The sequence below is a fragment of the Rhinolophus sinicus genome, chromosome 1, assembly GCF_057876585.1.
Source record: "Rhinolophus sinicus isolate RSI-liver-muscle chromosome 1, RSI-T2T, whole genome shotgun sequence".
NCBI classification, from domain to species: Eukaryota; Metazoa; Chordata; class Mammalia; order Chiroptera; family Rhinolophidae; genus Rhinolophus; species Rhinolophus sinicus.
Window position 1 is genome coordinate 54,463,416 of NC_142501.1, and position 23,141 is coordinate 54,486,556.

At 51.5% G+C, this 23,141-nt stretch overlaps 1 protein-coding gene and 1 pseudogene across 1 annotated transcript; one reads left to right on the top strand and one right to left on the bottom strand.

Annotated features, from left to right (window-relative positions):
* Positions 1-991: 991 nt before the first annotated feature.
* LOC141570019 (thiol S-methyltransferase TMT1A pseudogene) lies at positions 992-1,540 on the bottom strand (annotated as a pseudogene).
* A 6,363-nt stretch (positions 1,541-7,903) lies between these two features.
* On the top strand, positions 7,904-22,578 carry KRT7 (keratin 7). Its single transcript, XM_019724514.3, has 9 exons — positions 7,904-8,326; positions 9,693-9,904; positions 11,968-12,028; positions 13,184-13,279; positions 14,790-14,954; positions 16,009-16,134; positions 18,473-18,693; positions 21,868-21,902; positions 22,278-22,578. Exons 1-9 carry the CDS (start codon positions 8,003-8,005, stop codon positions 22,433-22,435), a joined length of 1,398 nt encoding a protein of 465 aa, XP_019580073.3. The 5' UTR covers positions 7,904-8,002; the 3' UTR covers positions 22,436-22,578.
* The last annotated feature ends 563 nt before the right edge of the window (positions 22,579-23,141 follow it).

Here is a 23,141-nt window from a genome sequence, read left to right on the forward strand (position 1 = left end):
AATAGGTTGAAACTAAAATTACCAATTCTTTCAACCAAACCCAGGATATGGGACGCAGAGACTGATGGAGTTAAGAGGAAAGAGGGAATGAGGATGGAGAAATAAAAGTGCTATAGATCTGCGATGAGTTGAGGGGTAGTCATGTAACCATATACTTTTGGTATGTTGATAATGAAGTATGGGCTTAAATATAACTTGAATTATGAAAGTAACTATTAGTAAACTTGGGATGGATAGAAAAACTTCCAAATACCAGGGAATGGAAACATGAATTAAAAAAACACACAAAAAAAACCTGGAAAGAGAGTGGGATTTAGGGAAGGGAAGGGAGAACTTTCATTTCTTTCCTGCTTTGTTCTTTAATTTTTGATTTCTTTTTGACAATTAGGATGCAGTGATTAATTGCCTTTATAGTTAAAGACAATGAAGTAAGAAACACTGAAAAGTCAACCATGTTCAAAGATGCACCTGCAATGTCTTTGGAGAAACTGTTTTCTTCCATTCTCCCCCCCTCCCGCCCCCGCCCCTACACACTACAAACAATGAATAATGACTGTTACTGGAGAAAAGGGCTGGAGAAAGGTATGTGGCGAACTCCTGAGGCCCCAAAGTAAAAACTGAAAAACATATGCCATAAATAAAGATGGCTATCTGTGTACTTACAAGTTCTCATTTGTTGAGAAGAGGGATGTTCTAACATGTCCCAGGGATGCACTGTTCTCATCTTTAGAAAATTAGACTCTGTGATGGGCTTTTCAGAAGACAGCAGGTTGGAAGCCACCAGAGCAGTGGCATGGTGAGAAGACCTCTGGCCTAGATCTTCTTAACCTAGAAATGAAGGCATCCATATTTCAGTTGTGTCTCTGCCACTTTTGCGAGCTACGTGCCTTTGTGCAAGTCAGCTAGCCTCTCTGAGGCTGATTTCTCATCCCAGAAACACTGTGTTGCTGCACTTAGTCAACATTCTCCAAATGTTTGTTTTATGAATAATGAATAAAGGAATGAGTCACATGACTGGCCTAAGGTCAGCTTTACTGGGAGCTGTGTCTGAAGACCACAGGTATCCAGTGACGGTGGGTCTCTCCCACCTCTCCTCCTCACGCCCATCACTCACCGGCCTCAGCACTCTGCACACCTCCCGCAGGATCTGCTCCTGACTCTCCACGGAGCACAGCACCAGGGTGCAGACCACCACATCCATGGAGCCACTGGCCACCGGGCGCATATTCTCCCCGGCAGCCACCAAGAAGCGCTCAAACTGCAGGTGACGGTTCTCCGCAAGGCTCTTGATCAAGAACTTCTCAAAGTTGGGGTTGGGGTCAATACAGGTCACCCTGCATCCAGGAGGATAGAACTTGAAGTTGGTGCCGGTGCCACAGCCCACCTCCAGCAGGGAGAGCTTTCCGGAGGGGCCCTGGAACGCCTGCAGGTTGCTGAAGAGCCCCCGCTTCTGGCTTGCCATCTGTTTATTGTACGTCTCACTGAATCTCACCAAGAAGTGGGGGAAACATTTTTTACATATCCAGCCCCACAAGCCCAGAAAGTTCAGCAGGCGCATGGGAAATGCCAGGACGCCGATGGCCAGGAAGAGAAGCTCAGTGAAGACTCCCAGTGTGCAGGAAAGAGAGCTCAGAGCCACTGGGGTGGGGGATATGAGTGGGGTGGGGTGGAGACACCACCATGGGTGATGTAGGCCCCTGCAGGCCTCCCAGGAGCACAGAGTCATCAAAGGAGGGACAAATAGGAGGGAGATGATATCTCGAACCCCAATCTCCTTAGGCTCTTCCCAGCAAGGAGAGGATAAGAACCACCATGAGCGTAGCAGACGTCCCAGTGCTCAGCTGCCACAGTTACGGCTTCAACAACAGAAACAACTCCCACTTCCTGAGTCTTTAAGTACATTTTATAACATTACCTCCTTCAATACTAAAAAGACCCCACAAGACAGACACTATTAATTCCCCATTTTACAGAAGAAGAAACTGAGTCACACAGAGGTTAGCTACAAGGTTGTGTGGCTGGGAAGCAGCAGCCGGGGTCAAACCAGAGTTCACACCTTCCACCCTGGTGCTGCATGGTTTCCCGGAGACTGCCCATCTCTGTTAGGGAGAGTTACTGCCATGCAGGTGGAGGGAGACCAGAGAATGCGCAGGGTGTAGAGCATTCGCTCAGAACAGCCCCACAAAACGTTTTTATCACCCTGGAAACAGAAATGGCATTCTCACAGAGTCTGTAGAACCTTCTCTGAACTAACCTCTTCCACCCACCTTTGAATATCCTTATGCATGCTTAGCTCTTTCCTGCCATAGACATAGAGGCTTTTCTCCTCTGCACCAAGGCTAGCCTCACCTGGACTCTTACCCCCACCCCCCTTTTCCCCTCTCCTTGTTCCATTAATTAGTCCCCCTTCCCCATATTTAACATCACTCCCTGTTGGTCCGTCTCCTTTTCCTTTGCCAAGCCTCATGCTCTTATCTCTTTTTCCTACAATAATCCTTTCCTTTGGCTTGCTTTCCATTCAAGCTGACTTCCCATCTCACTTGCCCTAACTGCCAAACTTCATGAGAAATCATAGTTGGCACTCCCTGTTTCCACAGCCTCACTATATTCAGACCTCAACTTGCTGACATCTGGCTTCTGTCCCCACAGCTCCAAAGAAAGTGCATGCAGACAAGTGAGAAGGCAGTCAGAGGGAGGGGAGCAAGAGGGGGTGACAGTACTAGGAAGTGGTAACCGATGAACGGAATGGAATATTAAATCTGAGGGGGTGAGAGAGGCTGGTGTTCAGGGCATGGGTGGAGAGACAGCCTATCCTCAGAGCCGGGAGGGAGGGGGAAAGGGGGGGTGGAGAGGTAAGTCTGGGTGGGAGAAGGAAGGTAAGGGGGTTTTCACCAGAGGGCCTTGATGTTCTTAGTGAAGAAGAATGCTCTGATACTCTGGTGAGAGTGAGGGTGCAGGGTGGAGGGTGGGGGGTAAAAGGAGAGGAGAGAAGCTTTGCAGTAGCAACCAGGGGGACGGGGAGAGGTAGCTGAGCAAAGGCAGAGAGAAGTGCCCGGTAGCAAAGAGGATGCAGCTGAGCTTGGGGACTCTGAGTTGGTGGTGACACCAAATCGACAGGAGATGTCGATTTTCTTCACTGCTGCTCTGCAGGGTAGAGCTCAAGCAAAGAAGTTCAGAGTCGTGTGTGTCTGAAGGAGGGTGGCGGGTGGGGAGAACGGGGTTGCTGGTGTGGCTGAAAAACACATCTGCCGAGAGTGAGAGGGTGGCCGATAGTCCTGTAGTGTGAGATCAGAGTTTAAGATTTCAGAGATGGAGCAGTTTAGGGTCTAGAGCGTGGCCACGGGTAGAGACAAGAGAAAAAGGAAAGAAGTGAAAATCACTGGAATTGAGGAGCTAAGGAGGGATCAGGCTAAGATGCTGGGTGGGTCATCAATATGGAGAATGAGGGTGCCGGGGTGGAGAGGAGCACAAGGAACAAGGTGCCAGCGTCCCTGGTGAGCATGAGGGAGTGGGGCCAGCAGGGACCAGCTACAGAGGTAGGGGTAGACACGGTACGGCTGGACGGCATGAACCTTGTAGGACTTACAAAAAATTACAGTGATTTCTGCAATCAACATATAAAGGTAAAAACTCAATCGGTATATAAAGGATTTTATTCTTTTCATAAATAGCATTCCTCTGAATGTATGTAGCTCAATTCATTTAATCATTTCCCATCAACAGGCATATACGTTGTTTCCTGTTTTTCACTAATATAACAGCAGCAGAGACCACACATAACTCTTATGTGCGCACTTTTGGTTAGAACATCTAGGATAAGTTCCTGGCAGTGGAAGTACTTGGTTAAGGACCACTGTATTTGTTTTATTTGTTTTGTTTATTGAGGTTAAGGACAAACGTCTTTAATTCTGATAGTTATTGCCAACTTGCCCTTGAAAGAGGACGCACCGATCAATGACCCCACAAAGGACACAACTTTCAATTACCCATACACCCGTTAATACTGTTATCAAACTTTTTAGTCTTTGACAACCTGACAGGTGAAAATGGCTTTTCATTGCTATTCTTGTTGTATTTCTTTGAGTGAGGTTGAGCATTTTTTTTCTTGCTTGCTATTTAATGGTTTTCCTTTCTTTTCCTTTTCTGAAAGTAATCTAGAGGCCCAAACTGCCAAGGTTCAAATCCTGGTTTCTCTACATACTATCCATGTGACCTTGGGCCATTTCCTTAAATTTGTTGTGCCTCAGTTTCCTCGCTTAAAATGGGGATAATAACACACACTATGCTTTAGGGTTAATTTGAGAACTAAACCGGTGAATAGATGCAAAGTGCTTAAAGCAGTGTCAGGGACATATAAAGTAAGCACTATGTAATCAATAGTTCCTATTTTTCATGTCTGTTGCTCACTTTTCTGTAGCACTTGTTCTTTTTTTTTTTTTTTTTTTTTTTGATTCATCTATTTAGGAAAGTAGCCTGTTGGCCATCATATATGTTACTTCCTGTCTTGCATCTGCTAACCTAAAAACTAAAAACCTTTCAAAGTGTGAGGCAACAAGCATTTACTTGAAGTCAATAAGAAGAGCTATTTGGGACACACTGATTCAGGCAGGAGACCAAAAGTGTTCTGATTAGGAGAAAAACACAATGGGTATTTATGAGAAAGAGAAGGGGAACAATTACATCACTAGAAAGAAGGCATTACTATCGTTGCAGATAACATAACATAGTGATGCTAATTGTAAAAATGTTTTTAATTTGCAGTCTGGTGGTCATCTGTCCGGTAGTCATAATATTTTCTTTCTTGTTATCTTTGCAAACAGTTCTTTGGGGCTTCAGGTTGCTTTAGTCTCAGTCCAGAGGTTATTTTTCCCTGTTTTAACATTCCAAAGATTTGAGGCATTAGACGTACAAGGCAGTTCCTCTGGCATGGCAGCTCTGGCTCCATTTTAAAGTAGCTCCATTTATTATATTTTGACACATCATTTGACTTTTTTTTTTTTTTTTAAGCATTACATCTCATGCTGAAATGTTAAGTGGCTTGTTGAATGAGCTCAAAAGAGTCAGAAGGCTTTGGCTAGAAATAAATTACATTTACACAAGTGTCTTAGGTTTGTAAATCGGAAACACAACAAGGCAATATCCAGAGTGTCCCGAAGGAGAAAGAAAAGTTTGAGAGTTTTTCTAGTAAAAAGCACACGTTTGGAAAAAAAGAGTCAGTCCTGCATTGTTAGCCTGTGTTTGGCTTGCATGATCTTGCAGGTATCTGGTGGTCTGGATAATGGAACATTCTTTCCTTAGCATGACAAGTGGTTATCTATAAGAGATATATACATCTCCAGTATAGGAACGTTCTTTCTTAAGTCCTTCCGAGGTTTACCTTGGAATTTAGGTGCTGGCGCACAACTGAAAGTTCAAAAGCTTGAGTTCCCAGGCTGGTTAAAGCAAGCACAGAATCATTTCTTCATGCGTCAGCATACTTGATTTTAATAATTTAGCAGCTTGACCATAGTGACTCCATTTTATTTCTTCACTCTTTTCCTCAGGCTTTTATGATCACAAGCATTTGAATTGCAAGATTGCAATAAAAAACAAATCATGCCTTTTTTTTTTCTTTAGGAATCGAGGTTGTATTTTAGGGGTTGGACAATGAGAAAGTGCAGAAGGAGCCAAAAATCATGTCTCCCCCTCCTCTCCGGAGAGCAGTAGCCAGTTCCACCCGCCAGGGCCGTGGGACCGCAGTATTTGGGCAGATTTAGTGAAGCCAAGCGGGGCTGAGGACCTGGGGCTGCTTGTTTGTTCATAGCGGGGTACAGAGGGTGCAGAGAAAGCCAGATGGGGAGTGGGAGGACAAGTGAGCATGTGCTTGGCAGGTGTGTGTGTGTGTGTGTGTGTGTGTGTGTGTATGTGTATGTGTGACAGAATACTACGAAGATGGGGTAGGCAAAGGTTTTGTGGGTTTACTGGTTTCTAGATTCTGCCCAGAATCTCCTAGAATGGTCGCTGTTGTGAGGCCAGCAGAGGCATGGGCTGGGGTGGGAGGCTGAGTTTAGATGAACCACTAGAGTGTGCACTCTTTTTTTTTTTTTAAAAAACATTTTATTGGGGAAGGGGAACAGGAGTTTATTGGGGAACAGTGTGTACTTCCAGGACCTCTTTCCAAGTCAAGTCGTTTCCCCCCAATCTTAGTTGTGGAGGGTGCGGTTCAGCTTCAAGTTGTTATCCTTTCAGTCTTAGTTGTGGAGGGCGCAGCTCAGCTCCAGGTCCTGTTGCCGTTGCTAGTTGCAGGGGGCGCAGCCCACCATCCCTTGCAGGAGAAACTGGCAACCTTGTGGGTGAGAGGACGCACTCCAACCAACTGAGCCATCCAGGAGCTCAACGGCAGCTCAGCTCAAGGTGCCGTGTTCAATCTTTAGTTGCAGGGGGCACTGCCCACCATCCCTTGCGGGACTCGAGGAGTCGAACTGGCAACCTTGTGGCTGAGAGCCCACTGGCCCATGTGGGAATCGAACCGGCAGCCTTTGGAGTTAGGAGCATGGAGCTCTAACCGCCTGAGCCACCAGGCCAGCCTCTAGAGTGTGCACTCTTGAGGGGCAGGCATTTAATCCTTGGGCTTTCTATCTTGACAGCTTCTTGTGAAGCCTCCAGAGGGTGTTTGTGTGTGCAGCCTGGCACCGAGTGGGCTTATGGTGCTGACCTGTGAATGCAGAGAGAGGAGGAGACTAGCAAGGGCTGGAGCGGCCAGGAATGCTTCAAAGAGGGGATGGAAAGCCCCAGGGGTGGATACCGGGCAGGCCTTGGAACGGGGAAATACTGCTCAAGGGCAGGCTGAGACCTGGGCCTGAAAAGCCCACAGACCTTTGCTCCTTTGCAGTGTCCTCCCAGCTCCCCCTACCCTAGAAACGTGGGGATTTCATCTCTGGTGAAGAAACCATGGCTCAGGGGACCTTTGAACAGAAAAATGGCAGGGGTGGGGGGATGAGGAGGAGTGTTTCAGTGCTGATGTAAGCACAAGTGTGCAATTGTGTATCCACAGACACACTCTCCCCCTGACCACAGACTCCCACTTGCATATCAACATTCACAGACATGCGCACAGCTTATACACATGTAGGGTGTGCATGCAGCAAAGCCTCACAGAAGTGTACAGACATCCACAAAGTGTCCCAAATACACACAGGTGTCCCCTTCTACAGGGACAAATGAAATAAGTGGACAGGAATGTGATTTAGGAGTGGGGGAAGCTCAGGCCTAAGGTAACCATTCTCACGGGCCCCTGGACTTCACGTGCCTACTGGATGTGGAGAAGAGGGGTGAGAAGTGGGGTCATACCCCACTCAGCCTAGTTTCTCTGTAGAGATGAGGTGTAGGGTCATATGGCCAGGGAATCCAGCTAGGGCAGGCCCACTCTGGGGATAGATAGCTCAAGAACTGACCTCATCTCTTAAGGAGGAGCTGCACTTGGGGGCAGGGAGGCTGTCCAGGAATGCCTGTCTGGCTTTCAGTTGTCTGGGAGAGGGGCTGGGGGCTGACTCCTGGACTAGAACATTTTTGTCGACCGCTTCAGTCAATGTTTTACTGCTTAATCGCTCTGTTCTGGCCTCAGGAATCTGGATATTCTTCATCCATCCCCCAAGCCTGCTCCAGGAAGCCTTCCCTGACTGAGCCTGGTTCAGATGGGCTCTGGCCGCTTTCTACCACAGCTCTGCGTCCGCCAGTATCAGGGGCGCTGGGGTACTACGGTCGGACTTCCCATTCCTGACTGTTCCGGTTTGGACCGAAAGCCGGTCCTCCGCGGGGTGGGAGGTGCGGAGGGCGGAAGCGCTGCCCGGGGAGGGGCCCGAGAGGGGTGCAGAGAAAGGTGGCAGGTGGCCAGCCCCGCCCCTACTTGTGTAAGCCGATCGGCCAGCGCCTAGCGGATAAAAGCGGCCGGCCGAGTCCCTCCTGAGGTCAGCGAGTTCGGCTCCCTCTCGCCTGCTGCTAGGTCCAACCCAGTGCAGCCAGCATGTCCACCCGCCTCAGCAACCAGGTCTTCAGCTCGCGCTCCGCAGCCTTCCCAGGGCGCGGCGCCCAGGTGCGCTTGAGCTCGGTGCGCGCCAGTGGCTCCGGAGGCAGCAGCCTCTACGGCCTGGGCGCCTCGCGGCCGCGCGTGGCCATACACTCCGCCTACGGGGGCCCGGTGGGCGCCGGCATCCAACAGGTCACCATCAATCAGAGCTTGCTGGCCCCGCTGCAGGTGGACATAGACCCCTCCATCCAGCAGGTGCGCCAGGAGGAGCGCGAGCAGATCAAGACCCTCAACAACAAGTTCGCCTCCTTCATCGACAAGGTGAGTCGGCCACAACCTGCCCTGAGCCACGCCACGCTCCAGGCCGCAGTAACCACCCAGACCTGACTGCTCGTGGGCTAAGCGCTGGGAGGACTGGTGTGCTCTCTCTTTCCTCCAATGTTGGGGGCTCCAGAGGCCAGGGCCACGAAGTCCTTCCTTTCTGGGCCCCTTCTCTGCTAGGGGGCTGTGTGGACTCAGAGATGGGGTAGGGGTGACACCCCCTTCCCAACTGAGGAGTCCCCCACGATGTCTACCCCGAGGCAGACGTTGGAAATAAAGGCCTGGAGGGAGGGAGGGAGGGAGGGAGGGAGAGAGGGAGGGAGGGAGGGAGGGAGGTTCCCGGCCACACCTGCCTCACCCTACCTGGTCCTCCAACTTCCCTTTGGTGGTAGGAGGTGATTGAGGTCATACTTGCCTTTGGAGAACGCCCAGGTGGGGGCAGGGAGAAGGCACTGAGGGGCTTGGGGAACGGCCATTTGGGAGGTGTTTTCCCTGGCTGTTTGGGTCTCAGAGGAGTGCGGGCTGAGGGAGTGAGAGTGGGGTTTGGGAGAAAGGGGGACAGACTTGACTGGTGGGTCTAGGAGTGGGGCAAAGTGGGGCTGGACCCAGGAACTAAGGGCTAGCCCAGCTGGGCCCCTCTGGCCAGGGCCTCCTCCCTCAGGTGCAGACCAAGCCTTCCCTCTCCTGCCTTTGTGTAAGCTCTCCACTTCCCAGGTCCTCCCTGTCCTCTCCTTCACCATTCCGACTGCACACGTCCCTCAGGTTCTGCTGAGGCCTCCCAGGCCCAGATTCCTCCCCTGCTGTTGAACTGCTCTATCTCACTGTTTGCAGCCCCCGTTCCTGCCACCCTGAGTTTCTGGTTCTGAGGAGGCTTGCTTCCCACCCCCAGTCATACTGGGTGCTCCTTAGGGACCTTTTGAACCCCAGGGCAGCACATAATAGATGCTCATTTTACATTGATTAGATTGTAGCAAACTGTCCTGAGAACTTCTTGGAGGAAAGGGGAAGGCGAGAGAGGATACTGAGGGAGGAAGAGAGGGGGGCCGAATCAGGCCCAGGACATAGATTAGGAAGGGGAAGCCCTTCAAAGAGGAAGGTGGAGAAGATCAGCGGTAATGGGATGGGGGAGCACAGGAGGGAGAAGACCCATGGCTGAACCAGGTCCTCGGTCACAGTCGAAGACACTCCAGGCAGAGAATCCTGGAGAAGAGGCTTGTTCAGGGTGGTTTTCCTGGATGAGAGGGCCATGGGCTGGGGGAATAGCCTGTGGGAGCGTGGGCTCTGCCCGGTGGCTGGAGACCCTCCCAACCCACTGGGGGTGGCACGGTCTGCCTCTCATAAGTTTCCTCCTCCATTTCCCTGCCAGGTACGGTTTCTGGAGCAGCAGAATAAGCTGCTGGAGACCAAGTGGGCACTGCTGCAGGAGCAGAAGTCGGCCAAGAGCAGCCGCCTCCCAGGCATCTTCGAGGCCCACATTGCTAGCCTGCGCAAGCAGCTTGAGACCCTGCAGATGGATGGGGGCCGCCTGGAGGTGGAGCTGCGGAGCACACAGGACATTGTGGAAGACTTCAAGAATAAGTACTGCCCCCCAGTGCCACCTGCGGGCATCCATGCCAATGTGCTCCCAACCAGCTAGCCCTCTGCAAGTCCCCTCTGGGTTAGGGGTCAGAGGGTGCAGCTGCTCAGTACACTTACCCATGAAGGGAGGGTCTTGACTAACACATTCCCTGCCTCTCCTAGCCCCTCTTTTTCCCTGGGGGCTGTTTCCAAGTCCTTCTGGTCTTTACTCCCAGTAAAATATCCCCGCCCTGCCCTGGACCTGCCCTTTTCCCTTTGGGTATCTGACCAAGACCCCAAGAGAGGGATGGGCATAGGGTGTCCTATGACAGATGTGTTTCAGAACTTGTACAGTCCCCACAGGTTATTCTAGAACAGCTTTATTTTGTTCAGGTGAGGAATTAGAGACCAGAGAGGTTCAGGGACTTGATCCAGATCACATAGCAGATCACCGGGAGAGCTGGGACTTGAATTTTGGGCCCTGACTCCCAGGAGGAGACATAGAGCCAACTTGGGCTGGAGAGAAGCAAGGAGAGAGAATGTTCATTGTGAGCCAAGGGAGGGACTGCAGAGGATGAGGGCCTGTCTGGTTAGGAACCAGGAAGGAGGCTCTGAGTAGGGGCAAGGAGTGCAGGGCCTGGAAAGGCGGGGGTCTTGAGGACAGGCCTTTCAAGTGCCCACTGAGTTCTCTTGTCTCATTGAATAAAAACCGAAGCTTGAGGCTTGGCCGGGCCCCACCCTGGTGGCCCTGCAAAGAGGGCACTGGGGCAGTGAGTGAGTTCTGTGCTGTGAAGTGCGTGACTAAGCCGGAGCAGGGACACTGGCTCTGACGAGGTAGAACAAACAAAGGCCTCCGTGGAGAGTGCCCACCCCCTACTTCCCTAGGGCAAAGTCAACAGGAGAAATCCCACAGCAGGTGGAACCAGACAGATGCAGGACAGGGAAGGCCTGAGGCAACCAATGAGCCCCGGTTGTCATGTGCACATGCATTTATGAGGACATATACTCTCCCCAAAACACACAGAGCACTTTCCTGTGGAGCCAGGCTGAGCTCAGGGCTGGGGCTGAAGGAGGATCTGGAAAGGGCAAGGGGAGAGCCCTGGGTGCAGCTGCCCAGTGAGCCCCCATCTGTGCACCCTCCCACATAGCGCTGTAGTAGGGGTGGACAGCCAGCCTCAAGGATATTTCCATAACTCTTTTATAGGACCTGAGGGAGTGGGGCTTTTGGAGTCTGGCTCCTGGAGGCGCTCTGTCTGCTCGAGTATCCAGCTCCCCAGCGCAGTTGCCCCACATTGTTCCTATTGCTCCCCAGCCAGCTCTTGGACACTGCTGAGTTCCTGTTTCTGATACCTTTTTATTTAATTTCCCAAATAAATAACGGAGTTACGCCCACATACTGTCTTGCTCTGTGCCTTGCTTTGCTGATGTCCTCTTATGGGTGGGGCTGGCTCCTTGGGAGAAAGAGGCATGGGTACTAGACCGCCTAGTTGGGACCTGGTTCTTCCGGGAATTTATGTACTCCCGTCCTGATTTCACAACGTTTCTCCCTTTCAGGCCCCTTCTTCCCTGCTCAGGGGGTGGGATTAAGCAGTGGTTAAGGCCTGGGCCTGGAGTCAGACGGCCAGGGTTCGAGTCTGGGCTTTGCCACTTAGCAGCTTAGTGACTGGACCGATTACTCTGCCTCCATTGCCTGCCCTGCTAACCATTGTACCATTGTTGTAAGATTGTGAGGATGAAATGAGCTAATGCACAGGAAGCACATAACAGTGCCGGCCCCATGTGAAGGGGTCCATCAGTGTGGCTTTTATTATTTGCCTTCTTAGTCCTAGTAGATGCAGCCTTTGTCCTTTAATTCACATAATTTCCCTGATTCCTCATGCCCCTCCATCCCATGCCAAGACTCAGAGCTTTAGGGTAGCCGTATGGAAAAGTCAGGGACGTTGGGTTTCATAGCTGACACCTGGTGTTTCATAGCCTGTCATTAGGAGGGGGTGAGAGCAACGCAGGGTAGATTTTCACACCTGGATCTGAGTGGGGATGAAAGCAAAGCTGCTCCGACACCATGTCCCCCTCCCCCACTGCAGGTTTGAAGAGGAAATTAACCGGCGCACGGCTGCTGAGAATGAGTTTGTGGTGCTGAAAAAGGTGAGGGGCAGGTAGGAGGGATGAGGGGTGTGTTGTTTGAATACATGGGACGGGACCACATGTCCCTCTCACCTGAGCAGTCAAGAGGGACTGGCCAAGGTCTGACTACAGGAAGGGAGTGATGGGTTTGGAGGAGAGACCAGGCCTTGACAGCACAGCCTGTCTTGTGTGCAGCGTGCATGCCCACGTGTGTGTGTGTGTCTGGTGAGTCACTGGATTTGTTTCTGGGCCTGGAGGCGTTAGAATTAATACTAAAGAATAAAGCTTAGAAAGGGAGGTTTCAACCCCAAATAACGAAGGGCTCTATCACAGTTAGAACAGTTCATTACAGACAAGGGTGGCTCATGGCAGGCCTGAAATATTTGCTTGAATGAATGGAATGGGCTGCCTTGAGGCAGAATGATTTTCCCATCCCTGGAGATGTGCAAGCTGAGGTTGGAACTGGTCAAGTACCTTAGAAATATCTTAGAGGGGCTTGATGTAAGATTCTGATTCAACACACACGGAGCAGCTGAATATTGCAGGCCCATCCACATAAATGCAGCCTGCCCCAGAGTGCTGGGTCCTTGGAGAGTCAGGGAGAGGTAAACATGGGCCCTGCCCATAGGAGTTTAACCACAGGAAAGTGTGGCTAGAAGGGGCCCAGACATCCTCTGAGCCTGCAGTGCTATCTGCGGCCTGCCTGCCTTGAAATCATCCTTGCTGCAAGTTACACGTTTAAGCTTGAGATACTCCCATCTCTGGGAGTCGTGTCTGGAGTCTGAATGATTTTATGCTCCCTTATTTGACTGGTGAGAAGTTGAGGCTCACAGAGTCAAAGCGATTTGTTCAAGGTCACAGAGGTAGTACGTGGCAGAGCCAGCGGTGTGTCAAACCGCCAAGGCCTTTAGGAACTGGTAAAGGGCTAGATTTGGGGCTTCCGTGCTACCAGGGTTGGGAAGGCAGCTGTGGCCCTGGGGCTGCACGGAGATGATGCCCATCATGCAGCTTGGGAGAGTCTAGAGGAGGAAGCTGCCTGCCATGGGCGTCTCAGGCAGCCTGGGGAAACTGTTCTCGATAGAGCCGTGGTACTTAGCCATGCGGGTTGGACAGTGCTGGCTTACTCCCACCCTACTGAATGTTTCATGCACTGAGGACACGGTGTCCCTCTCCCAGGATGTGGACACTGCCTACATGAGCAAGGTGGAGCTGGAGGGCAAGGTGAATGCCTTGAATGACGAGATCAACTTCTTAAGGACCTTATACGAGAAGGTAAGGATGTCAGGGGTTGGAGACATGTCACGTCCTATGTATTCTAATCAGGGGTTCATCTGGTCCACTGCCTGCCTCTGGGTCTGTCTGGATGTGTGTTGAGTGGGTAGGGGTGCCTTTATCCTTTCTGGACTCAAAAATCCATGATGGGCAGGGAATTTAGGAGGAGCTGACAGCCGCAGAGCAGGGGAGGGTCAGTCAGGATTGGCCTTCCAGAGACATGGAATGACCATTTGTCTGGAAGTGGGATTGGGAGGGGCCAAAAGGAGCCAGGAGGAGGTCACAGAATCCCGGGCTGTGACGGAGTTCACAGGTGGGCTGGGTGGGCGGGCAGGGGAGTCTGAGACAAGAGACTGCAGTGCCTGAGAGTTTCCACCCAGGGGACTGGGTGGGAGGCCACCCACGAAGCAGCCACTCTGTCTTTCTGTCTCCTCTATCTCATTCTCTCCTTTCACCCTTGCTCTGCCCTGGGCTTCTAGCTCTTTCTCTCATGGGACTTCAAATCGTCTCCACTCCCATCAGTGTGAGGCTCTGGCTTTAGGCAGAAGATTGGGAGGCTAGTCATCTGGAAGCACTGGTCGGGGACATAATTACAGGTGAGGCTAAGTACAATGTTCAGTTCTCAATTCAGACTAGTCTTTGCCTGAACACCCAGCCTCCATGAGCCCCTCAGAGCGAATTTCCACATGAGTTAGTGTCAGGGCCTGGGTCCTTGAGGCTTGCCTTGGGCATTTCTAATCTCAGTGCAGGTGTTCACATGTCTGTCACATATATGTACGCACGTGCACATGTGTATATGTATATATATGTGGTTATATAAATGTATATATGATTCTTTTCTTATTATGAAAGAAATACATACTCTTTGCAAAAAAATCTCAGAAAATTAAGTAAAGCATAAAATTGAAAACAGGGCACCTATACCTGCTGTTATCATCTTGGTATCTACCTTTTCAGACTTATTCTGTGCATATATACACAGAGAGGTATAGAAACATATCCTTTAATAAAACAGTATATGTTTCTGTTTCTGTTTCCATATATACTCTTACATGAGCAGTACTGTTCATGTAACAGTATGTATGGATATATTTCCCTGTCCGTGAATACAGCCATTCCACCAGTCTTAAAGGCTGCAGAGTGTTCTGTTACAGGGCAGAATATGACTTATCTTACCCGCCTCTAGCGGTCCCCTTTGCAGTAGAGCTCATGCTCCAGCAGCTGCACCTCACAGCAGGTGTCATCACAGCTCACCATACCCTGTCACCCCTTTATCCACTGTACTCCCACCAGACTCTTACTGGAGAAGTTGCTAATGGGCTTTTCAGGGAGCCAGAGTGGACAGAAGTGTTTAGCAGGTGCTGGTTTGTGCCCCTTCACTGCCTGGTGACTCATACCCACTCCAGCCTCTTCCCTTTTCCTTTCCCTAATGTGTGGGAAATCCCAGGTTGGGCGTGGGAATGGGGGTGGGTCATACCTCATGGCCCAACGTTCTGTCTGGTCCCTACAGGAGTTGTCAGAGCTGCAGGCCCAGGTCTCCGACACGTCCGTGGTCCTGTCCATGGACAACAGCCGCTCCCTGGACCTGGACGGCATCATCGCTGAGGTCAAGGCCCAGTACGAGGACATCGCCAACCGCAGCCGGGCCGAGGCTGAGACCTGGTACCAGACCAAGGTGTGCAGCCACTGAGGCACATTTCCTCCTCCTGCAGGGTCCTTGGTGGCACTCCTCACCTTGTCTTCAGACTTGAAGGCCTGGGTCCCACTGTTTTGGCACGGACCAGTGGTTAAGTCTGTGGTGCTCTCCCATGTCCTGGGAAGAAGAGGATGTGAAGGCGAGGGCCCTGCTCCGGTGGGGGAGCAGGGCAGAGGAAGTGGACATGGATTAATAATTACAATAGCTAAATTTTGGCAAATATTCATAGTGCCAGGCAGTGTTTCAGTTGTTTTATCTGTATTGACTCATTTAACCCACAGAACAGCCCTATTAGGTAGGCTGTTATTATCCCCATTTTACAGATGAGGAAACTGAGGCATGGAGAGGCTAAGTAATTTGCTTAACTACACAGCTGTAGATGGAAGAGCAGGGACTAGATCTTGTGTCCTAGGGCTCCAGACCAGGTGTTGCGTGGAGCCAGAGCAGCTGACTGTGCAGGTGCTGTGGGCATGGGTGGGGGTGCGGGGGGAGGGAACTTAAGGCAGGGTTTAAAGCAGCATAGAGAGCTATCTCTGCACAGATAGGGAGTCATCCATGGTGCACGGGTGAGAACACACATATGCCAACAAGGGGACCAGTGCTCAGACTTGCTGTACGATCCTTGGGCAGTGCCTTCAGTCCCTGGGACTCAGTCTTGTCGTCTGTGAAATGGGTGGTACTGAGGAGGGGGGTGCTTACAGGTGAGGGTGTTGGACTTCCAGTGATTCTCCAGCACTAGGACATCATGAGAGTGAGAAGAACCCCAGGATCAATGGGGCGAGGCCTCAGGAGACATACTTGTCCTCCCTGACCTGACTGGGAGGAAATCGAGCCCCTGCCCCGCCCCACTGCCTAATGTCTGGACTCCTGGCATTGGGCAAGGGTTGCTTCGAGTCAGACTGTCCCTCCCTGGGAGGATAAGCTGGGAGGTCTTGCCACTTAGAACCTTGGGTCTTCCTTGGGTGGGGAGAGGGATGAGTCACCTGTAATTATTGCCCTCCCCCTGCCATACTTCTCTGTATGGCCCCTCCAGTTTGAGACCCTCCAGGCCCAGGCTGGGAAGCACAGAGATGACCTTCGGAATACCAGGAATGAGATTGCGGAGACGAACCGGGCTATCCAGAGGCTGCAGGCTGAGATTGACAGCATCAAGAATCAGGTAGGCACAAGCCCTCCTCCTCGCTCCTTCCTATTTCTTGGGGCACGTGCAGGGCAGCCAGCTGAGAATGAGCAGCAGGAGGCTGGGGCCAGGGTTGTCAGCCCTGCCCCCCAGCCCCCACCTCCGGCCCTGGGGGCTGAGGGTAGTGCAGCTCAAGTCTCTCAGGCCCCCCACTTGGGAGATCTCCAGGACGGAATGTTCTTGGCCAGGTCCTGGCTCAGGCCGAAGGGAGGAGAGGCGTCTTATTTGGGCATAGAGCCTGTGGAAGGAGCCTCAGGCTGGCCAGCCAGAGAAGAACCACCGTTCATTACCAAATTGGTACTGAGCACTCTCCTTGCACCTAGCTCTGGGTGCAATGTGCTGTATACCTGGGAGCTCACAGCTGTGGTGAGCGTTGGTGTGTGTGTGTGTGTGTGTGTGTGTGTGGACAGCAGCTAGCAGAAACCTTTACTCTGGCTGATAAGACCCTGTCCCAGCCTGGACCTCACTTCCCACCACTCCCTCACTCACTGCGCTTCGGCCGTACTAGCCTGCTTCCTGTACCTTGCGTTTGCCAAGCATCTTCATGCTTCAGGGCCTTTGCACTCAGTGTTCCCTCTACCTGGAATGTGGTTCTCCCAGCTTTGTACATGGCACATGGCTGTCCCTTTCCTATCCCTGGGGAATAGGATAAAAGACTTCAGAGATGGCTCCCTCAACCACCTAGCTACTCTATCAGCAGTCTGTCTGAAGTTCTCTGAAGTACCTATCACTATCTACAATGTTATGTCTTATTAAGTATTCATTCCCCCCCTAAAAAAAAATAAAAGAAATGCCTTAAGAGCAGAGACCCCATCTGTCTGGTTCACCGATCCTCCCTTCCTAGCACCAGATGCATGGTGGGGGCGCAGGTCTCAGAGGACAGACTGATGGGAGCATGTGCTGTGAAGCTGGCATGGGTGGCGTTGTTCCACCCAAGGGTCCTCCCAAGCCCTGGCTGAGGCATGTGGGTGGGTGGGGCAGCTAAGCCTGAGCAAGTGTCTGCCGTGGGAGGGAGGGAAGGTGACTTGTGCGGCAGTTTCAGAGAGCTAACTTCCAGATAAGGTGGGGGAATGCGATGTGGGGTGATTTGTCCAGAAATTCCTTCCCCTCAGAGAACTGTGGTTTTGTTGACGTGAGGGCAGAGACTGCCTCCTGGCAAAGATACAGGGCCCTGAATCACCCATGAAGCAACTAGTTTCCAGGTTGGAGGGGAGGCACAGAATAATGAACGGCGGTTGCCCAATCCCTGCAGTTTTCACCACATCTGGGTAGCTTCTCACACAGCAGGGCAGAGCCAGGCCCCATTATTGGGGTGTCTGTCCCCGTTGAGGGGCCCAAAGGCAATGGGATAGGCCTAGCCAAGGGGGCATCAGTGTGACAAGAAGGGCACTGACAGGTGGACAAGGGGCAGAAGAGTATCAGAGGGCCTCCCGGGGAGGGTTAGCGGGGCTGGGAAGAGAGGCAGAGCGCATGCGCTGAGTGAGAGGAGAGGCTCTAAGGGCAGGGAATGGTCAGTGAGAAAGAGGAGGAGAACTGGGCTAGGGGATGGGGATGGGGCCCTCTGAGCTGACAAAATGAGACCTGGGACCAGACAGACTCCTGGGGGTAGGGGTGGAGCCACAGGCAGGAAGTGGCAGCTGTTGCTTAGGTCCATCATGAATCTGATCACCCCTCCCAAACCTGGGGGCAGTTGGTCATGCATTTCGGGTCTGGGGGTTCCAAGCAATGACTCTGTGCTCCAAGTCCCCCTGTTCTAGGCCTGTTCCAAACTGGTTCCTGTTTCGAAGGTGATTTTTTGTTCTTCCCAGCTACCTGAACTCTGAGGGCTCATCTAGGCGCCCATGATTTGGAGTTCCTCCAGCTTGGGGCTGGGGAGCTGGGCATTTATTTGTAAATCGTAATAGCATTTATTAATAATAGTAATCAAATAGTAATCATAATAGCATTTATTAAGTACTTACTGTATGCTAGACACTGTCTCAAGGACTTGGGTATTACCTCATTTAGTTCTCAGAATACCTTCATGAGGTAGACACTGATTATTGTTATTTTAGAAAAGAGGAGACTTTGGCTTAGAAGGGTTGATTCATCCAAGATCACATAACTAGGAAGTGGTAGGGACAGAATTGGAACCTAGGCATTGGGTATCAGAACCTATGTTTTTAACCCTTGGGATCCTCCAGTGTTTGGGGAAGTTGGCTGGTGCCAATGAAGCCCCGGAAACAAGTTGCCCAGGTGCTTGCTGCAGGATGGGAAGGCAGGAAGGCAGAGGCTGGTGAGGCCTGCCCCCACATCACAGCTCCTCTACCGCCCACAGCATGCCAAACTGGAGGCCACCATCGCTGAGGCTGAGGAGCGTGGGGAGCTGGCACTCAAGGATGCACGTGCCAAGCAAGAGGAGCTGGAGGCCGCCCTGCAGCGAGCCAAGCAGGACATGGTCCGGCAGCTGCGCGAGTACCAGGAGCTCATGAACGTCAAGCTGGCCCTGGATATCGAGATCGCCACCTACAGGAAGCTGCTGGAGGGCGAGGAGAGCCGGTGAGGTCACGGAAGCCGGAAAGGGATCCTTCTGGGGCTCAGTGGGGCTGGGACCTGGCATTCATCCATCAACAAGCATTTCCTGTGTCCACTCTTCGGCAGGGCACTGGGTGAGAGGTGCAGAGAGGGCACAGCTGATGCTTACTTCTCTGCCCTTGATGAGACTTTGCCCTTCTAGACCAGGGGTGTCCAAACTGCAGCCCGCGATCCACTTTTTATCGGCCCACAGCAAATTCCAAAAATATATTTAGTTTACTTAAATAAACCAGGTGAGACTATACATACTTCACCTCGAGTGAGTGGCCCGGCTGTTTGTGTATTTTACCTAATATGGCCCTGGTGAAAAACGTTGAAAAAAGTTTGGACACCCCTTTTCTAGACCATGTGGTGTAAAGCACAGTGGGAGAGTTGAAGTAATAGCAGCCCCTTCATGTGTGTGGTCGTCAGCAGGGTCATCGTGTTTGATCCATAGAGCACATTCAAGTTAGCAGGTCAGGCATTGTTGGTACAGACGAGAAACTGTGGTTCTGTTTTATTAATTGTGTGGACCGGGCTGGTGTGCAGTCGAATTCTGCTGATTCCTGGTTCAAGTATCTTCCATAATGCCAGGCTGCTTCTCACTATAGAAAGTGCTAAGTCACGTGGTATTGACTGAATGTGATGAAGCAGGTTAATTTCCCTCTGTCCCCAGAGATATTTGCATACTTACCTGCAGCCTTAGAGGAGGCTGGGATGGGTTAATCTTTTAGGGAGTTCTTCACGAAAGACATGGACTCTGTGTCCATGAAGTTGGGCCTTCAGTCTCACCTTGATAGGTTGGGTGATTCGTTCAGTCAACAGACAGGCTGTAGAGTTGTGCCTTGGGGGAAGGTTAGGATTTGGAGAAGCTGAGAGGGCAAAGGCCTGGAAGTAGAACTCATGGCTTGGCTTGTTGGAATCCAACACAGAGAAAGATAATATGTAAGACATGTTTCTGCCCTCAGGGAGCTTGCAGAGGGGTTGAGGAGACAAAATATCTGCAAAGGAAGCACTTGGAGACTAGTAGTTAGGATTTATAAAATGCTGAGTTCACACAGAACTTTGTTTTTCTTTCTGAGTATTATTCCAGAGGGCTGGTGAGAGAAGATGGGGACGAATGGAGTGGAGAGGAAGGAGTTGGGGAACAGGGGAGCACTGGGGGCGGTGCTGAATGCTGAAATCAGTCTGGAAAGAGAGGTGGGAAGGAAGAGGAAAGTTGGCCCCTAGTTTCTGTGTGATGAGGAATTGAACACCAAAGCTCTCTGGGAAGATTGAGAGCAGCTGATCTGGGGCACAGGGCAGCCCCTGGGCCCAACTGTCCCAGCCACGATGCCTGTCTCTGTGCCCTCCTCCACTGTGGGTACAGGAGCCCCACTTCTTGGGAACACATATCCTGGGCCTCTTTTCCTCATAGAATCATAACTGGGGGACAGAGTGGGGCCTGATCCACTTTCTCCTGCGGGCTGATGGGGCTAACGCTCACGGATGTGAGTGGTATGCCCAAGGTCATACAGCAGGCAGAGACATTCCCCCGGAAAGCCTCGTATAAACCCAGGTTGCTATCACAGGAGCCTATCCTGGTTCTCTGAGAGGAGACTATTCTCTCTCCACCACTTAGGGGACATTGAGATGGACACCTTGTTTTTATCCTTTACCCCCTCAGCCCTTCCCAGGGGCCGGTCTAGGACTTACGGTTTTAGAAACTCACACAATTTGGATGGAGGGTCTTTTAAAATTTTTTAAAAAATTTTTATTAGTTTCAGGTGCACAAGACAAAGCAAAGCTTAGACGTTTATCATTTATATCCCTCACACTGTGTGAACCCCTGCCCCCTATCCACTATCCCTCTGACATCGCACGGAGCCATTACATTTCCACTGTCTCTATTCCTAATGCTGTACTCCGCATCCTGTAACCATATACATACAAATATATAAATATACATACATATGTATATATTTATATAGAATTATAGTTGGCATTCAGTATTGCTCAGCTTCAGGTGTACAGTGCAGAGATCAGGCATCTACATCATCCCTGAGGTGGTCTCCCAAATGGGACACATGTCCATTGGATACCCTACAACATCTTTACATTATTGATTACGTTCCCCAAATTAATTTTCAAAACCCCGTGGCCATTAAAATTTTTTTTTAAGAATACAAAGTTATAGATATAAAATTAGGCACAAAAATATTTATTTAGGGTGACAAAAGAAAAATCACAGAAGCCACTAGAGCCTGAGATATTCAAATCCCTTCCTTTTGAGTTCTTTAGGCTTTGTACCAGAAATTCTTATATGCAATTGCTGCCTGATTGCAGCCTGGCTCCCCTCTTCCTCTCCCCCCAATGCACTGCCAGCAACGGGATCCCAGACTTGCTGAGGCCATTTGAACAAAGGGCCTAGATGCTGATCCAGTGGTCTCTTCTCATTCCCTCCACAACACAAGGTGTACCCTCCCCCATGCAGAGTAAACTCATCCTCTAGGCCAAGGGTTTGGTGACAATGGGGCTGTGTGTCACAAAGCAAACACACCCAGCTGTCTTGGGTGGATTTTTAATTTCCGGTGCAAGACGTGTTTCAGCCCCACAGGCTGCTTAAAGCCACCCCCATTCCCTCCTCAGTCCCAGCTGGAGCTCCATTCACTCAGTCAACAATACAGTAATTATTTCAACACATATTCATTAGTGCATGCCTGACCTCGTGCTGGGGGCTGGAGATATAGGAGTCTGTAAGCTACAGCCCACTTTGAGGATTTCATGGTCTGGTTCGGGGAGGCAGCTCTCTACATAATAATGAGTGTGGCTACCATTGACCGAATCCTGTGTGCCCAGGGCTTTAGGGAAATTATGTCATTGAACCCTCCCAAAAAACCCTGTGAGGTTGGTACTAAATTAAGCCCTATTTATAGGTGAGGAAATAGAGGCTCTGAGACCTTCCCAAGGTCAGGTAGCCAGTAGGTAAGAGGGCTTAAGGGAACCCTGCCCCCCACTCCTCCTTGCTCATTTTACAACAAGGTTGAAGGAAGGCTGGAAGTGTGGGGACAGAGGAAGGAACACCAATCTTGCTTGGGGCCTGGGTGGAGGGGTGCCTGGGAGGGCCTCCTCCAGCGCTGAGGAAAGAGTTGGTCTCACAGGTCTCTCCTCTGCCCCCAGGTTGGACGGAAATGGAGTGGGAGCCCTGAACATCTGTAAGTCCTTGGCTTTGGCTCACCCCTTGTAATGTCCAGACTGGGTAGGGTCTATAGGATGGTGCATTGGTCCCAGGGCCTGGCCTGGGGGGGACCGGCAACCTCCTTCAATAGCTTCCAGGTGCCCTGGAGCTCCCAGCCAGCCAGGCTCAACATCCCAGGGAAGTCTTACAAGAGGGGAGGGTGGGGCAAGGAGCACGTGTGGAGCAGACCTCCCCTCCCGCATTGTCCAAGGCTCCTAATGGGCTGGCCTATTGCGGGTGGTGGGACATGGAGGTGGTGGTGGGCGGAAAGGGCTGCTACGGCAGGAAGGTAGGGATGGGCGCCTTGGTGGTGGGCCTCATGCTAATGGAATCCTCCTCTCCTCACTCCCAGCTGTGGTGAATACCACTGGCGGTGGTGGCAGCGGGCTGGCCTACGGGGGAACCATGGGCAGCAATGCCCTGAGATTCTTGAGCGACGGAGGGCCTGGGACTCTCAAGGCCTATTCCATCAGGACCACATCTGCCACGCGCAGGAGTGCCCTCAACTGAGACCTGGGTATGGGGCGACCCAGACCTCCTCCTCCACAGTCACAGGAGAACTCCCCTCCTGGTCCCATCCCTGGTCCCAAGATTGCAAAGCAGTCTGAGAAATGCTGTCAGAATAGCTTCCAATAAAATAGTCTGTTTCTGAAGCCTGGGTGAGCCCATGCCTGGCACCTGGTACCCTGGCTTCATTTGGGTGGACAAGGGGTGGGGAGGGAGGGGCCCTGGAGAAGACAGAGCCTGTCCTGATAACTAGAGGCCTCTTGTGCAGGAGACTGGGAAAACGCTTGGCTGACATGGGGCTGCTGCTCTAAGGAACCTGGCTCTTATCCAGTGTGAGGCCATGGGCTGGGGTCAATTCCAACGCCTCTCCTGAAGAAGTCCAAACATACTCAGGGAAGTTCTGGCTCTGCCAGGACGTGGGCACTGGAGTCCTCTCCTGCGGAGGGGGGTGGAGGGCTGTTTGCACCCCCCGCCCCCGACCCGTGTGCTGCCAGAGTACATTCCTTAGGCCCTAGTTTTCAGGTGGACCAGCCAACTCTCTACTCTCAGACCAGCTACCCTCATCCCTTCCTGGTGCTGTGTCTGCAAGGCCCTGGGGCCCTGGACAGTGTGTGTTTGAGGTGCTAGAAGGGGTTCTCTGGGTCTGGGATTCTGTGGGAGTAGTGGTGGTGGGAGGAGGTCTGAGTGTGTTTGGGAAGGGGATAGGGTG

Coding starts and splice junctions, on each gene's coding strand:
- KRT7 (XM_019724514.3), top strand. CDS start 8,003: ATGTCCACCCGCCTCAGCAACCAGGTCTTCAGCTCGCGCTCCGCAGCC. Junction 14,955..16,008: donor AGACCTGGTACCAGACCAAG/GTGTGCAGCCAC, acceptor TGGCCCCTCCAG/TTTGAGACCCTCCAGGCCCA. Junction 21,903..22,277: donor AGTGGGAGCCCTGAACATCT/GTAAGTCCTTGG, acceptor CCTCACTCCCAG/CTGTGGTGAATACCACTGGC.